This window comes from Paralichthys olivaceus, chromosome 18 (genome assembly GCF_024713975.1).
Source record: "Paralichthys olivaceus isolate ysfri-2021 chromosome 18, ASM2471397v2, whole genome shotgun sequence".
In the NCBI taxonomy this organism is placed as follows: Eukaryota; Metazoa; Chordata; class Actinopteri; order Pleuronectiformes; family Paralichthyidae; genus Paralichthys; species Paralichthys olivaceus.
The window spans coordinates 18,713,803-18,730,934 of record NC_091110.1 but is presented as its reverse complement, the minus strand read 5'-3'; the positions used below and the strand labels follow the sequence as shown (position 1 = coordinate 18,730,934).

Sequence of the window (17,132 nt, the reverse complement as noted above, 5' to 3'; positions counted from 1 at the left end):
GCAGGAAAAAGACGATGAATGGGTGAGAGAGGTGGGATTTGCTGTTGTAGCGACGAAAAACGCTTAAAGTCATCTGTCGTGTGACTCGACCTTTCCTTCTCATCTACGGTGAGATCACACCGCGGGGGAAATGTGCATCTGTGAACAATGTGTGGTGTTTGGAAGGATTTTCAAGTTTTTAATTAATGCAGGGATTTCACACAAGTGACAAAGTGTCGTTGAGCCAGACTTCGTAATCCGCTCCGTATTTGCTGGGCTCGAGTTAATTGGAGTTTTAAGCTCTTGGCTTGAAGGACAAATGTGCAAATGTGATTGTATTTTTTTCTTTCTTACTGTGGTAAAATTTGATAGAGGAGGTTTTCAGCTTTTCTTTTCTCCTCTAGATAAGCTTGTGTTCGCTCCTCCACCAGGTTCTCCAGATTATTGGCGTACTGCTCCATCCTGGACAGCAGGTTGTTAAGAATACTGGTGCTGCCCTCCCTGTGGAAAACAAAAACACAGAATAGAATTAGGCGATTTTTCCTCACGAAGCCGTGGTCAGCGGAGACTCGGGTGCTTTCTGAACAAGCATTTAAATGTATCAGTCCTCTAAATATGTCGGGTTTTAACAAATGCAGATGAAAACATCTTCTTTGCAAAGGTAACGGGTAAATAAATATCTGTTGCATCAGAGGCTTGTTTTCATCAACGTGAGTCATAGATCGACGGCTTGATCTTCAAGAAAGCTGCAACCAGAAATACTCTCGGGCAAGAAAGCTGCTCTAGTAGTCACTGAGTTAACTGATGAGAACTGGAAAGAAACAACACAACTCTATAAAATTGGATCTTCAGTCACTATTACAGGGTCCAGCTGCGAAGGGAAGTTTTTACCGAGGCTCGTTCTCCATTGATATGTGAGCAGTTTGCAAAACAATTAAAAAATGTTTTCATTTAAATGACAGTGTACAGGACTGAGCTAACATTCCATTCATTCAAAGGCCTCGAGACGAGTTTGAGTTCCTTTCTCTCCCATGACACGGCCACCCGTCACCATTGGCAACCACTGAAAAAAAAAAAGAGAGAGGAGACTCACTTCCGCTGCTCTAGTAAAACAGGTAAAACACCAACACGCTGTTTTCACATCGCAACATGGAGGAAAACAGACGATACAAACATCCTAAGAACGTCTCTATTTTTAACCTCACTGCCGCCATCGTAGCCTTTCCCATAAATTGACAGAATTATATAATACATGTATTGTATAATGTGTATGTCTCAGGATATTTCCACATTCATATGCCTGCGCACGCAGCCCGCAGACACACACAACCGTGTACACGCATTTACTGCAACGGAGCAAGAAGGTGATTCATCCTCACCACCATGGCAGCTAAAAGCATCAATGCCTGGCATCCTGCCACGTTTCCTCTGGGTCACAGATCCTACACACACCCACGTGTTGTTTAAGTTTGAAGAACAAAACATCAGAGGGAGACGCGAACGACACTGATGAGTATCAACGCGCTGAATTCAATCGCACCGCACATCACAGACGCCCGGATCTTCCCATTCATCCGTAGTAACGGTGAAAACTGAGAACGGTCTCCTCGGTGAGGGCGAAGCATTTCACTTCATCCTGCATCTCTATCTTTCCTCTAAAAGCATGTTGCAAAGAGAAATCAGTGAAATGGACCAGATAACAGATTTGTTATCTCTTCCATTTGTCTGCTGATGCTCGGTTGTGGTGAAAACATTTGGCCACGGACGAAGGAAACGCTGATGCATTTTACGGTCACAGTTTATGTATAAAGTACAATGGAGTGTTTGGGCCATGCTGGAGAAAATACAATTCTGTGTGTTCGAGAAATGTACGAGAATAAAGTTATACTTTTTTAAGAAAAAGATTTAACATGAAGTCAGAAAAAAAATCATAATATTACGAGAATTGTTGTAAAAATACAACATAATACTCATAATATCATCACCACCAACAAACATGCACTTAAATAATGTATTAGAGTAATGTCTGCTTCAATGTTTTAATATTTTCTAGGCCAACAAATAAAGTTTATGATATTAACTGGCAAAACTTATTATATCAACCATCTCATATCTGCTCTATTAATCGACATCATGACTTTTGAGTAACAGCATCCTGTGTTTTCATAAAATCCTCCAGACAACCAATACTCGTGTGTGGATGAGCTTGAAAACTAAAGTTATTAGATATTCAATGCATTTTGACATAAATGCTTTTTTATGGGTCCCATAGTTGATCATTTCCAAGAAAGGGGCTGATATGTAACTGCAAATTATTGAATTATTTAAAAGGTTGTAATAAAGGTACTAATTTTAAGGAAAATATGAACAGTTATCAATGTTAGAATAGAAACAGAAAGCCTAGATTGTCTTTGTAGGGTGAAAAAACAAACGTAGTGCTCCTCCTAGTTGGTTTATGAAAGTTAATTAAAAGTTGTAATAACTTTTACAGCCAGCATCACTACAGGCCAAACAAACAGGCGGGTTTAGAACAGACACGAGTAAGAATAAAACGAGGGTGAAGATTTCACTGCTGAACACGGTGAAGGGAATTTCTCCTGCAGTAGAAGTAGTGATGGCAAACAGTGAGACACTTGACGTGCCTGGTGACAGGTCGGCTATTCGTGGCAAGTGAAGTGTCAGCTCCCTGTGCGGGTTAAATCGACCCGTTCACTGCTGAACACCCGTCTTGTTACCGCGCCCTTCAAGCTCCAGTCTGTACGTGCACCAAAAATAACAGCCCATCCATCACATCATGTCAACAACACACATTTACCTAATGAAAATAACCGGCAAACAGTGCATTAACGCACGGGGCTCTGAGGGGAACACACACATAAGCAAGGACTTAGCATGTGGCCGTCGAGAGCATCCTTGAGTGCTTCTGAGGAAATAAATCATACAGAGCTCTCTACTCTACTGCAAATGGATAGCTATACATCACCGGGCTCATCCTGCATTGACTTACAAAGCAAACAGAGGAGAGGTCAAGCTGAGAGAAAAACACACCAACACAGGTCTGTTTATAGATTCTCTGACAAACCAGCTGCTTTTAATGCTGCTCCGCCAAATCAACACAAGTTCGTTTATACTTTTGTTCGGCTGTCGAACCCGCTCTGTCTTGAAAAGACGTTTTAAAGACGTCACATGCTGCATCTTCTCATCACACGCCCGCTTCTATCAAATCCAATTTGTTTTTTTTCCCGGCGAGGTCTGACATCCGCCGCTTGCATTTCCAATGAGAGCAGCGAGCTTTTAGTGGAAAATATGAAACTGAATATGAATCCTCATTGTCAACATCTCTGCTCGGTTATTGTTTGTACTCAAGGTTCAAGGCTCAGTCGTCTTTGTCGAACACAGTTGCACAAAGACAACCGGCCGTAGTCCTATGGATTTTTGTTAGTTAGTCATGAATGTAACCGTGTTCATAGAATCCTACTCTCAAACATGTGACGGCCTTGAATTCACCGAACAAGACAAAGATTCATTTGCTAAAAAAACATCAATGATGTGCTGCACAAGCTGGATCGAATAATCTTGCACTTCCAAGTTTTCACAAAATATCGGCAAGGTTATTCAATTTATCATCTATTTATATATTTTTGGCAATAAAATAGTGATGAATCATATTTCAGAAACTTAAGAACACTGAAGAGGCTGCTCATCATGTCAGAACTCAGCCGTTACTGGAAAATATCTGTTTATTCTCACTGGTCAAAAAAACGCCCATAACATCTAGACGAGGGTTTTAATGGAAAACATGCTACTGCTACGACTGGTGATAGTGGATTTACCCATTTAAATAACTTAGAGTGTTTCGGTAGTTTATATATCATAAAGAATATTACGTTCCAGCAGGTATTAAAGATGGACTGAAAGCATCATGGCTGTATGCAGTACCTGGACAGTCTGTTCTCTTTCATGGCCAAAGCTGGACTCATATACTTGAATACAGCAGAACTGCAGAGGGAGCTCACATTGCCTCCATGGCCACTGTGCAACAACACATGGTACATTTCAGTGGCTACTCCAGGAACAAATTAATTTATAGACATCTTGCTCTAACATTTTAAAAACCTTGATTCGATGACAATCAATCTCCTTAAGTGAATTAAAGTGAGTAAGTAAAATGTATATCTTTATATATAATGCATCTTTGAAAACCAGGGTTTGCTTCAGAGTTATAAAAAGATCATAAGTGCATTTGAAGAATTAAGAACATATCATCCAGGATGAAAAAGCTTTGTTCTTATGACCTAAGACGAATCAGCAACTTAATTATGATGAGCCTAAAAAAAAATACCATCGCCTGATTCGATTTGAGACCAGAATCGATTCAAACGTCAGATGAATAAACACCAATGTTGCGTTGTCACATTTCATCCTGCACATTATAAAATCCTATCTTTAAAACCCTCCGTGGCCTCCGTGTGGATCAGACAATAATTCTCTTTACTGCAGAGATTCTTCGTACAGTAGCTGTGTCTGACAGAGCTGCTCGACTCAGGGGGAAACGTTTGTCGACTCGGAGCCAAGATATGCATATGAATGATTCATGGAATCATTGAAAACACACACTCTGGGATGGAAAGGCAACAATGAGAACTTCCTGTCGAGAGCAGCCTGTCGGGAATCACAAGCAGCCTTTTCTCTAAACTTGTCTATTTCCAGAACATGCTTTGTTTTCCCCGTTTTGCCCTTTTAAACGTCTCGAACACATCAACTTGCACAACAGTGACGCTGCGCTCGCTCGCCGAGCTTGGCAGGGAGGATACTGATAGTGTGTGTGTGTGTGGGGGGGGGGGGGACAAACTGTTGATTTCAATTTGTCAAATTATCTCTGCTTTGACAGAAGTGCAGAAAATGTTAAATGAATCAAGGCTGCATCCAGCTCCTGAGCTCTGGTGTAATTTAATTCACTCAAAATCTCACAAATGGAGCAGCAGCACCATGATGACTGGGTCGGGAAGACAGAGTGAATTGTGGGTCTCACTTGTTGAGTTTCGCCATGTAGATCTTGATGTGGCTGAAGTCGGGCCTCTCCGCGGGGTCCTCGGCCCAGCAGCCCTCCATCAGGACGGTCAGCTCCTCCGAGTAGCATCTGGTGTCCGTCGTGGGCCGAAAGTACGGCTTCTGACCGTTCCGCACTTTCTGGACGATCTCTGCGGTGGAGAGGACACACGCAGAATCGAGTAAATGTTTTAAATTGTGTTACATTCTTTGGGTGAATATATTTTCTAGGTTATTTAAAGCAGTAGTTTATCGTGTTTGGAAATTTGCTTATTTTCTTTCTCGCTGAGAGTTGGATAAGAAGATAGATGTGACTGAGCTCCTTCAGAAACATGTTGGTGCAACATTCCCTTTTTTCCCCCGATGCAGATATAAATGTATGTTTTTGAATTCTAGGTCATTCTGTCACCAACATACTTTTTATCTAACGATCTGATCTTAATGCTAATATTATAGTAATTTATTTCTCTGAAGGGATTTCAGCAGGCTTGTGAATTTCCCTGTGTTTTATTTAAAGTGCAGGCGAAGCTGCCAAACTGAGTGAACTACTATTTCCAGGAATATTGACTTTCTTTTGATGGCTTTGTATTTCTGGTGATGAGCTATTTCTGTTGGATGAGCCTTGATACATCCACTTTGCTAATTTACCGACGTCTCCTCTGTGAAACACGCATCATATCAATTTAAAATATTGAATGAGACATCCTTCCCACAGTCATTCTTCCACGTGATTAGCATCATCATTATAGACTCCACAGATTGACAATTACAGAGCGAGCTGGTTAACGTACGTTCAGACGCTGGAGAACAGGTGACAGCTTTCCCCGCTCGCAGCCAGTTAATGGATCAGTATGAAGCGCTTGTTCAATCAGCATCGGGCATGACTGTGACTGAAAGGCTAATGAAAGTCAGCATGCGGTGGAAGCTCCCCTGCAGGGTTTTTCACATCCACTTTGGAAGTGTGGAAGAGGAATCAGGATCTTGCCAGTCAAGAACTGGTGTTTGGAATTTATTTTTTTCCACTGTCACTATGCAGAGGCAGTAATGGATGTAAAAGTGGTGCTGGGGGAGGAAATAGACTCCGACTGATTAATCAGTCAGTATGAGCCGTTAACGTATCTGCAACTTGACCTTCGACAACCAAAATCAAATCAGTTCATCTTCGATTCCAACTGAAAGTTTTTACCGAAGTTGAGGAAATTCCATCGAGGTCTTTCTGAGCTGTTACGTTTGTTTTTATTTTTTATTTATAGTTGTTTATTTAAAAAAAAGTTTATGGTTAAACTAAAATATCAAGCCTCGATAACATTTCTTTGTGATACAGGTTTGATTATGACATCTATTAGAATTATTAGCATTTTACGACCCCATGAATCTAGAAGACAAACTGAAGTCAACATCAGCTCCTCTAAAGTAGAAAGTAGATAACAAGATAACGTGTAGCGTCGTCCATCACTTACACAGAAATCTATAATGAACCCCGGGTCTCTTTCCATTTAGACGTTCATTCCACATTCCTCTAGAATGAATTAAGAAATCTACGTTTATTTTATTTATTTCACACTGTTTATTTTCCATGGCTTGTTTCTTAGGGATGATCACAACTTCGTGTCTCAGATACGAGACACGCTGGTCTCTGTGACTCCACCTGCCTCAGACATCTGGCCTGCATGTGTGTTCTTTGTCTGCGGTAACGGCTGCAGGACCATGATGCAATGCTCTGACTTAACACTTCCGTCTTCTCTGTCCTCGTCCTTGAAAGGAAGTCTTCGGAAATGCAGTGTTTCCTCGGACTGGTTTCTTAGTGACACAAAACTTGTGCATGTACTAATCAGTTTTCTTTCGTGTTTTATATTTTGCATGTTCTGATTTAAAGGATGCGGATCATTTGATGGCACAGGGGTCAGCTGACCTTCCTCCGCCTATAAAAGACAGTTGTGTTTACCTTTGGGGCTGAGGTCCATGCCCTCCACGTAGAAGGGCCCGTTCCTCAGGGCGATTTCCTGCAGTATGATGCCAAAACTGTACACGTCACCCTTCTGCGTCCCTTGCGGAGGGTGGCGGTCGTATATGAGAAGCTCAGGAGCCGTCCATAGCTTCTCTGAAAAGACGAGTCACAAGTCAAACGTCTGAAATGTGACAGTGGAAGACGCTTTTGTGAACAAACGCTCGACTTACTTGCATAGAGTGCGTGTGAGTCGTCGTTCTCGCAGGACGAGCGGAAGCTGGCCAAGCCATAATCCGTGATTTTCAAAACAAATCGACTGTCCACCACGCAATTAGATGACTTCAGATTTCCATGGCAGCCAATGTAGCTGTTGTGGAGATAGTTCATTCCCTGGTGGAGAGGAGCGTCAAGTCAAGCATTAAGGGGTGTCCTCTCTCCCTCCAGCAAATCAGACATGAACACACACACAAATCCAGACATATGGAAATAATATGCTTTCACAAGTGGATGTATGTGGAAGGTTTCAAAGAGACGCCGTGTTTCGTGGAGGGCACGATCGCAGGGGGATTTCTGTGAAATTACATATTTCCTGGAGGGGACGGCGGGTACTCAATGTACTCATGTTAAATATCTTTTATGGACAGAGTGAGTCAAACGTCCCAATAAGCTCCACCAGCGCCTCTTGTCTGTAGAAGGAATCCGTGTGGAGCTCCGCTCTTCAGCCGCAGAGCTCCGTCAGGGAGGTAGTTCAATATCGAGTCTGACCAAGAGACTGACCTCCAGACAAAAAGCGTCTTTATTGGGGTGGATTAAAAATGATCCTCTGAAGTACGTCCCTGATTAGATTTGATTAAGCTGGATAGAAATTGCGGCTTATTGAGTTTATGCTTGTGCTTCTGTCCCACGTTTCACTGTACAATGGCAATATTTACTGTAGCTTCATACGCTGCACTGAGCCAAAAATACATTTCTGAGCACGTCTCTGCCTCACCCGCACTTTCCCTGTCCATGTGAAACCATGGCAACCTAGACGTTTTTGTGTGTCTCTAAAGCAACACAATCAACTTATTTAACATTGAAAACTAGTTGCTTTGCCAACATTTCTATGAATACCCCAGATAAATCGATGCCTCTGTGCCGCTGCTCTGTTTACACGTACCTTCACAATGTCATTGATCAGCGAGCAACGGAACATCCAGTCCAGGTTAATGCTCTCGTTCTCCAAAATGTCCTGGAGAAACAAAAACAAATTGAAAATAGAGATGAAAACTTTTACAGGCAGTTAAACAAAAGCAGTCCGGCTTTATATTTCGAAGCTTTTGGGACCAAATACAGAACCACTCTCATACCGTGTATTCTTTGTCTTTTTCAGGAATTACAAATTTAGCAGCACAGTTAATGAATAACCCTGGAAGGCCCCGCAGCTGCCAGTGGCTGGAGTCTGGGTCCAGTCACATCAGCTGCAGCTCGGCTATTTGTCTTTTACGCAGAAGTCGTTCTCTGCAAGTGTGAGTGATGAAGAGGCCGAGTCTCCCGTAGTTTCCAGATCGTACATTTGGACTTTGGATTTTTCAATTCCTCAGATTTGGCGTTTGAATACAGCGTTAAAATCATGTTTACCTTGTCGATGTTTTACATCTTTTTTCTTTTGCCTTCAGGACCAGAACATTTATTTTACACTTTGACATAGTACATCTGCAGAATGGATCAAAACCATTCATTGCCACATCCCATGATTTGATAGTGAGGGCACCGCAGACTCTAGTCAGCTGCTGGCACACTGGAAACACTGAGCTCAGACTAAGAACAAGTTTACATGGATCCTGTATATGTCGTAGATTATTGGCACCTGCTGTGTTCTCACTGTGAACGGTGATGTCAGTCTGTCCTGTGTAAAGCTCGGTGTGCAACCTGCCAGGAACAGACCGCCCACGCTGAAACTGTTTAATCTTGTTCTGTTAGTGTAACGTTTGATTGGTTGTTTAAACTTTGGTAACATTTCGGTGAAATTTGTTGGAACATTTGGCAAATCACAAGCGAATAATCAAGGGATCTGTTTGTTTTTGTTCTAGATCCAGGAGTTTGCTAGAGGATTAGGGCATTATAGAATTCCATCAGAAGAGCCATGTCCCATGTGAAAGGCTGCAGACAACGGTTATTTCTCCTTTTTAATCTATAAAATGTGACAAAAACATGAAGAAATGCAGAGCAGAGTTTTCCACAGCCCAAAGCGACGTCTTCAAATGATTTGTTTTGTCCGACAAAGTTCAGAGGCCAAAGACGGTCAGTTCAGGAGGATATGAAACAGCTGTGACCAGACCATGTCGGGCATCTGTGTGATAAATTACCTCTTAATGAATCTGGTCAAAATTGTTGTGGAGCTGTTTCTGTCTCTTGGTGACCACCGGTGATCACTGATGTTAAACATTTGAGAGTGTGAGCAGACAACACTCATGATATATGGCGTTTTAAATAATGAGCTTCAGGGGACTGGTGGGTGGATTTCGGACATTAAGTTAACTCGCCTCACAGACTTGAGAGAATTTCTGTTTTTGTTAAATGATCGACGTTGAGAGATTTTACAGCCTTGGCAGAAGAATCGGCCTCTCTGGGCTTTTTTATTTGCTTGTAAAATCTTAGAGATAAGACAAGATCAGACTAATAAGATGCATTAGATATTATAATTTATTTATTATCAATCTATTTGGTCCTGGGGATCAGTAAAGTAGCTCTGATTCTGATTAGTCCCACAACAGCAACATTAGCCGTGTTACGATAGCAAAGGGGTAGTAAAATAATATGCGTCATGGAAAATCCAATAAACAAGATAATATAAAAAAAAACAACAATAACATGTAGAATGTAAACAGGATTTCACATAGATATAGATTACACAGACATATTGAAGAATTGCACTTTTTAAATTAGCGAATTATTGGTGCAGTTGTTTGTCAGAATTAATGTTATGCGGAGAGAATTTTAAGTATTTGCTGATTCAGTCCCCCGTCAGAAAATATTCTGCCTAGAATAATATTTTGTGTTTTCCACAAAAAGTTACCTTATTAAAAAACTAAAGCTACGCCCACTTCTTCTTTCTCTATGAAACCCATGAATATTGGACCATAATTGGCTTCATAGCTAATGTTGATGTCAGAGAACTCTCATATACGAGCTTGTTAAACTTCACAGCGGAACTTTCTACCCTCAGCAGATGAAACTGAGCATAAAGAATAAGATAGAAATCAGGATAAAGTTATGTGCACTCTTCATGGACTTCAGGTTATGTTTACACGAGCAGGAGACTTTACCTGCAGGCTTCCTCGGGGACAGTACTCCGTAACGATGCAGATGTTGGGAGGGTCAATGCAGGCCCCGATGAACCTGGTTAGATGGTTGAACTGAACGTCTCTCATCTGAAAATAACCACACAAACACGCTGCAACTGTGAGCGTAACTCTTTCCAAACATCACATTCCCAAACCCCATGGAAACAGAGGACGGGTGGGCAAGACTGACGGTTCATTTATATACAAAGTTTTCAGGATAACGCTGCCAGCAGTTCATCAGAATAGTCTATTTGCAGTTGGCGAGCTGGCACGGTGTCTTTTTCTACGTGTTGAGACACATTCCTACTCAGGGCACCCAGTCGAAACATGTGCATGTGCATAAATTGGCCTTGGAGGTTATGAATGAGCCAGTGTGCTGCGGATGATGAAGGAAAAAAAATGTCGAGGTGTTGAGAGGATGTACGAGCAGGAATATGAGAGCGCAGGCGGCTAAACGTGAAATAAAATCACGCTGGTTTTTAATATTTACATCTTCCTCCACATAAATCAATTGAAAAAAAATCAGAAAACAGACGTGTCAGGGTCAGTGAGGGAACATTTTCTGACAGATTCCTTTCACAGAAACAAGCTACATGGATGTTCTCCTTCGTTCCAACACGTGTGAGCGCTGACAGAGGCAGACAGAAAAAAAAACCAAGAGAGAAATGTTTCTGCAGCGTGAAACTTCAATAACAGTCTTCACGATTTCAACAGTGTACTTTTGTTCTTTGAGCGCACTGAGTGACGGCCGCTCTCGCACCAAAACAGGGGAGTTAGTCGTTTCTGTTTCACTGCTCTGGAGATGTTAGCCTACCCTTTGGCCTATATAATTCCCCCGCTGCACACTGGTGAGGAGGGGAGGAGAAAGAAGAGCGGGAGGAGGAGGAGGAGGAGGATGGAACTGGGACACAAGTGGTTAAGTTTCCGCTGGCAGATCTGTCTCTTCCCCCCATCTGGTTGCCTTTTTCATGAGCTGAGGTTTGACAGCTGATCAGGCCCCCGGGGCGTCTGAGAAGCCGCCAGCACAGACAGCAGCCTCTCTCCCATGTGTGCCTGCGGACTGACCGAGAGGCCGCAGAAGCATCCAGAAGCCCAAACTCTATTCTTTCAGCTGGCATCAGTTCACACCCTGTAGGGGGTTTCCTTGTGCCACACAAGGGTGACTGCGTATAGAAGGTTGGCGGTTCCATTCCCAGCTCCTCCCGTCTGTGCGTCAAAAGCCATTTTTCCACCAAAATCTCCTGGAACTTTTGTTTCCAGGGAACTTAAAGGCCCCTGCAGACCGTTTCGGTACCAACGCTACAACAAGCATCGTGCATCACTGAAACAACACGGTGTAGATTCAAACATTGCTTCGGTTGATCACAAAAGAGACGAGCAACAAAGCATTTTTAAAACACCTGAAATGCCAGACTTGAAGTAAGGAAACAGATTTCATGAGCTCTTTAAACATTGATGCACTCATCTTCACCCTGAAGGTTCCTGTGCTACCCTCCTGAAATGACTTTTTGGAGTGTTAAGTTTCCCCAGAATTTAATTTCGACCCTGGTCCCGGAAGGGGAAACACACAGAGTTCTTGTCAAGTGTCCTTCGGCAAAACACTGAACCCCAAATAGCCCCTGACGGCTCTGCCTGCAGTGTGTGAGCAATGTGTGACAGCAAAGTGCTTTCAGCGGTCGTTAAGCCGAGAACAGGGCGATATAAATGCAGTCCATGCCGTCACACCGTGTTTCCATCGCCTAACCACATGAAATGTGTGCAACTTTTTTTTGTCTCTCAACTTCCTTATCGCTCTCTCGTAAATATTTTCCAGCCGGAGGAACCTCTTCATCCGCAGCTGCTGTCGATGATGTTGAAGAGACAGTTTGAGGACGTTAAATCTTGAGTAACAAGCGACATCCGGCAGTGGAGCAGGTCAAAGCCTCCAGTTGAGTGTGCTAATAAGACGACAGGCTTGAAATCTTGAAAACAGTTCTCCAAAAATAAAGCTTTTACTGTTGCAGTGAGTCAGAGGAAAATATTCAAAGCCAATTTGGTGAAACTTTGCTGGAGTTTTTTTTGTAAAGCAGGTGGAGTGATTGAACCGCGTATGAAGGTCTTCCCCCTGCGGTGGTAACATGTTTATCCCCTCACATTTTAAATGATTCGATGAATAAGTCTTGTTCAGGTTGAGTTGTTTTAATTTTGCACAATTCACCCAAAGGTCTCAGCGCCTGGCTTTCTTCAAACTGAGGCCAATGACGGCACTCAAGAAACTGCACGGATTTCACGGCCAAACGCAAGAAGTTTGGATCGATTGATTTCAAGAGGAAAGTAAATTTAAACTACAAAAAACAAACGTGTTGGAACAGAGAAGACATTTCTATTTTTAAAGTCTCACAGGAACAGAGCTGATAATATATCATGTTCATGAAGTGAGTACAATTAATGAAATACATGAATGCTGGTTTTAATATCACGTTCATAACCAAAAAAAAACGTCTTACAGGGGCAACAGATTCAGATGACCGCTCGTTAGTGGGAATCTAGAAAGCTGTGCTCATTTACAAACCTTTTGCTGAACTACAACTACAACTCAGGGTTAAAGTTACACTTTTGAAAAACAAGGGTTTATCTTCTGTAGACCATGAACAATCTCATCAAGTTTAACTGCAATAAAGTTAATACAAAAACAATCAAATCAGTCCCGTCAAAGACTCTGAGCACTTACATGTTTGAGTTCCAGTAGAACTTGTCTGGTCAGCTCTATCCTCTTCTTGTTGACGTGCTTGATGGCCACCAGGTTTCCCTGTGTGCAGCACAAGAAGAGACACGGCAGTGATGGAGCGTTGAGTTTATATGAAAACCTTTAATATGCGAGGAGCTAAAACGAGAACAGCAACGCGCAAAAGTCAAAAAACAAAAAGCACAAACAAGGACCTTGAAGATGCAGAGAGAGAGAGAGAGAGAGAGAGAGGGAGAGAGAACAGCATCTTGCGGTTCAGCCTGCAGGTGAATGTTGGGCCTGTTTCAGTCGCTGCAGTAGAAGAATAGAATCTGTCTCTTAGATATGTGACGATCAGTTCAACAAAGGCCACAAGGCGACTTCCTCAGAGCTGCAGGCGTGACAGACGGACAGAAACAAAAAAACGCTGTCGTAGCAGCTGAGGAGCGCCTGGTTTATTCTCCAGAATTTGCAGGTTGTCTCGGCCTGTGCGCCTCCATTTGTGCTTTGGCATCAGATTTAATCAGCACGGGCCTGTATTGAATTTGAGAAATGTATCCGTACTGGTCTGTTCCAAGTTGTACCGTGACATCAGCGTTTATGTGAAACCCACATCACGCAGCTTCAAACGAAGACGGTTATCTCATTATTCAGCAGGATCTTTGTGTCACATTTCCTTACTCCTCCTCCATCTTACAAAATAACCGCAGCAGCAGCAGCAACTTGTGTCCAGACTGTGCGGCTGGAGTGACGGAGGAAGAAAAGAAATGGAAGAATATTCGACACATTCTGCTGCTCGCATTAAAACCAGCTAAATTCGCCCACACTCTCTCTGTCTCTCTCCTCTCCGGCTTTCTCGCCGAGCGTGCACATGTGTGGGTGGGAAAGGAGAGCGCAGGAGTTGAAAATGTCAGAACTCACTAAGCCTTACCTTAAAATAGCCCGTTTTTGCAAATAGCCGATATTTTCCATGGGCAGTTATCAAGGAGCCGTAGCTGGAGCCTCTCTGAGAAGATGGAAGGGAGAAAGAGTGAGGAGAGAGAAAAAATGTGTAGATTAGAGAAAGGAGGATTAAATCATCCACTTCACTGCGACGGAGATTTCTAAAGGGTTTTCACCCACTGACATTCATACACAAAATACTTTTCTCTGTGCAACATGAAATTGCCTTTCACTTATATTTGAGAAAATAAAGCGATTTCAGTTTTCACAACGCCAACTCGAGTCCTTGGGCGAATGTCTGCAGTCCACACAAAGTGAATAAAAATCAAGTGGGCGCACTGCGTACAAACTGCCAGCAGAGTCAACTACACATTTGTATAGAATGCAAATATTGGCAACACATGTCAAGCTGGAAAATACATTGGTCTGGAAAATATCTGTGTTTTCCACACACACACACACGTGATCCCGGAACTGGACGGAAAGCCAGTAATGAAAAAGGTGTGTGCATGTGCTTCTCATGAACGCTTGCATGTGTAGGATGAAACGCAACCCAGAGGAGATGCATTAGCCCTTAGACAACAGAACCCGATACTTGAAAAACGTGATATATACGTAGGGAGCGCGGCCGACGAGAGCTTATTTTAACAATAACTTAATATGCGCCTGCCACCGCAAAAACCCGACCACCTTCAATAAACCACGGGGAAAGCTTTCAGGAATGTGTAAACTAACAATGGATTCAGATTCTCTCAGGGCTGAAGCTTCACCTTTTCTGAGAAAAACCACAAACTGCATTTTAATACACAGCTCAGAGTGTGTAAACAGGGCGAGGGTCTAAACTTCAAACGCGTCCAATTAGCTTTTTCGATTCCTGGTGGGTCCAATTTTACGGCGGCATCTCGAGGCTGATAATCAGTCACGTATGAACGAGCGCCGCGAACCCTCTGGCACACATTGCATTTTAATCCTGCCAGAGGAACAACAGCAATGTGGCAGCAGCTCCACGCAGCTCAGGACCATCAAGAAATAATCCGATCTGATAATAATAAAATTACACTCAGAAAAATGTGGAGTTGTTTCATTGACACAACACAGGACTGAGCCTGTTGGGCTTCTGGGAGTTTACGTGTCACAGCAGAGTGGGTCGCTTGTTATTCGAAATTCAAACGTTCATTCCTGTTCGAATTCCAAATACAGTCTAGGAGCACGTCATACTGTCTGAAGTACTTTGCCTCGTGATGCAGCAGAGGGCGCTCACTAACTGTACGGTAATGTTACGATGATTTGCAACGAAAACAGAGGACGCCAGGAAGCAAAACGTCCTGAGCGGAGACTTGCAACATAAATACTTGAATACAAATGCCACATCAGGCTGCAAGTTTCTGTCCAAACCCGAAAATAAAACTAACCGAACATTTTTGTCTGAACGATTAAAGTCACCAACCATAATTTTTGGATTACATCGTGTGGGTGAGACATTTAGTTTTTTGCTTTCCCCTCACCTGGACATCACATTTTGTACATTTGTTTTTCTTTAGCCGCAGAGTAAGAACATAGTTTTATTGTTTCGAACGTCCCCGTCAAGAGTAGATCATCTACCTGTGACAGTGTGAGTCGACTGCCGGCTCGTTTGTGGTATTTATTGGGGCTCTCGAACTGAAGGTCCTCCCAGCGAATCCTCCACAACATTCCAGCCAGCTCCTTCTCCAGCTTCAGTTTCCTGCAAACAAAAAAACAAAAAAAAAAACAGGTGGGGAAATGAGTAAAGACGGCAGCACAAAGAACAAGATGAACAATCTCCTTTTGAGGTGATTGAAGGACGTTGTGGAAAAATTAATTTATTATTAACTAAACTCTTTCAGAGTCAAGGGGTCTGTTGAGTTTTACTCAATTGAGCAATTAGTCTAAACAACTTAGATTTAACCTTAAGCAGATAATTGCTCCATTTACCTTGTTGATCTCAGGAGGTATTTCCTGAGAAACTGGTCTCAGATCTGATCACAGCATTCTTCACCTCCATGTTTGGCAAACAGTTACGTTCATGTGTTGATGTGTTGATGTGCGCAGGGTTTGGGAGTTTGTGTTTCATTAGATTATAACTCCACCGCTCCATAATTACATTCTGCTTATTGAACTCTGGTGAAGACTAAAACAAACTTTTAGTCCGGGACAAAGTCCTCTTTCTTCTAAAGAACACGATGAAACACACAACGCAGCCTCAGTCAAGAGCTGCTGGCTTCTAGTTGCCTTGATTTTAATCAGTAATTTAATATAAATAGAAACGTTACAAACAAAAACAACATAAAAATAAGTATTTCACTTTTTTTTTAAACTTTATTTGTGGCTTCACTTGGAGTCTACGTCCATTTTACAGTCTGTGTGTTATGTGTCATTCAAACGCTCTTTGGGTCACAGACTTAAGTTTAAGTGGATCGTCTTTTTCTTAAGACATGTCATTGTTATACAATATTATTTTGACCAGTGTTATAGACAGACTAACTAAAGTAAATAATGAATCTAGTCATTTACATGTCAGGGATATATTGAACATTTATTTTTGAGCATCAGTCTGACTGGAAAACACCAAGAGCCAGAGGCCAAGAGGCATTCCAGTAAACCTGCACACGTGTGGCAAGTCTCAGGAGACGAGAAGCTTGTTGTTCCTTCATACCTTCGTACTTGACTGTATACGTATCATACTTACTTAAACAATTTCAAGAATAAAACTACTCATCCAGAGTTGTGAAAACCATTATTTTTCTCTCGAGGAAATTCATTTTCTGTTTGAAACACTCCGAAATGAAAAACGAGCGGGGCCCACACATTCCACACCAATCTAAAAGGTGTAAAACGCTTCCAGATGGTCGCGGCAAATTATTGCAGCGTTTGCATATCACCGTGTTTTAGCCTTTCCCCGAATCCCCCCCAAAAAAAGAAAATCGCCTCTTTCTTTATTGTTTCACCTGGACAGACTGTGTTGGTGGACCCAGGATCTTAAAGGGGATTCTGATGCTTGTTTGTGTCTACAAATACTCCAGACCGTGCCTTTGCACATTTTCAGAACAGGAAACACCATTAAACCCTCCCTGCAGCCCCGTCCCACCAACCCCCCCCCAAAAAAGGTATTTTTCTATTTAGAGAGCCTCGTTCAGAGACCTCTGGCAGCCAGACGGGCAAAGTG

At 42.5% G+C, this 17,132-nt stretch overlaps 2 protein-coding genes across 3 annotated transcripts in view; one reads left to right on the top strand and one right to left on the bottom strand.

Annotated features, from left to right (window-relative positions):
• npr2 (natriuretic peptide receptor 2) overlaps positions 1 to 17,132 on the bottom strand; it is a 41,863-nt gene that overhangs the window by 4,290 nt on the left and 20,441 nt on the right. Inside the window, exons 8-16 of the mRNA XM_020105138.2 lie at positions 15,551 to 15,671; positions 13,938 to 14,012; positions 13,013 to 13,090; positions 10,285 to 10,389; positions 8,136 to 8,207; positions 7,207 to 7,366; positions 6,974 to 7,129; positions 5,012 to 5,180; positions 334 to 480 (exon numbers count right to left, since the gene is read on the bottom strand). Of these exons, the coding sequence (XP_019960697.2) occupies positions 334 to 480; positions 5,012 to 5,180; positions 6,974 to 7,129; positions 7,207 to 7,366; positions 8,136 to 8,207; positions 10,285 to 10,389; positions 13,013 to 13,090; positions 13,938 to 14,012; positions 15,551 to 15,671 (1,083 nt within the window). The remainder of the gene's footprint in view (positions 1 to 333; positions 481 to 5,011; positions 5,181 to 6,973; positions 7,130 to 7,206; positions 7,367 to 8,135; positions 8,208 to 10,284; positions 10,390 to 13,012; positions 13,091 to 13,937; positions 14,013 to 15,550; positions 15,672 to 17,132) is intronic.
• Positions 1 to 17,132, top strand: part of spag8 (sperm associated antigen 8) — a 46,128-nt gene that overhangs the window by 9,732 nt on the left and 19,264 nt on the right. The gene's annotated exons all lie outside the window — the stretch shown is intronic.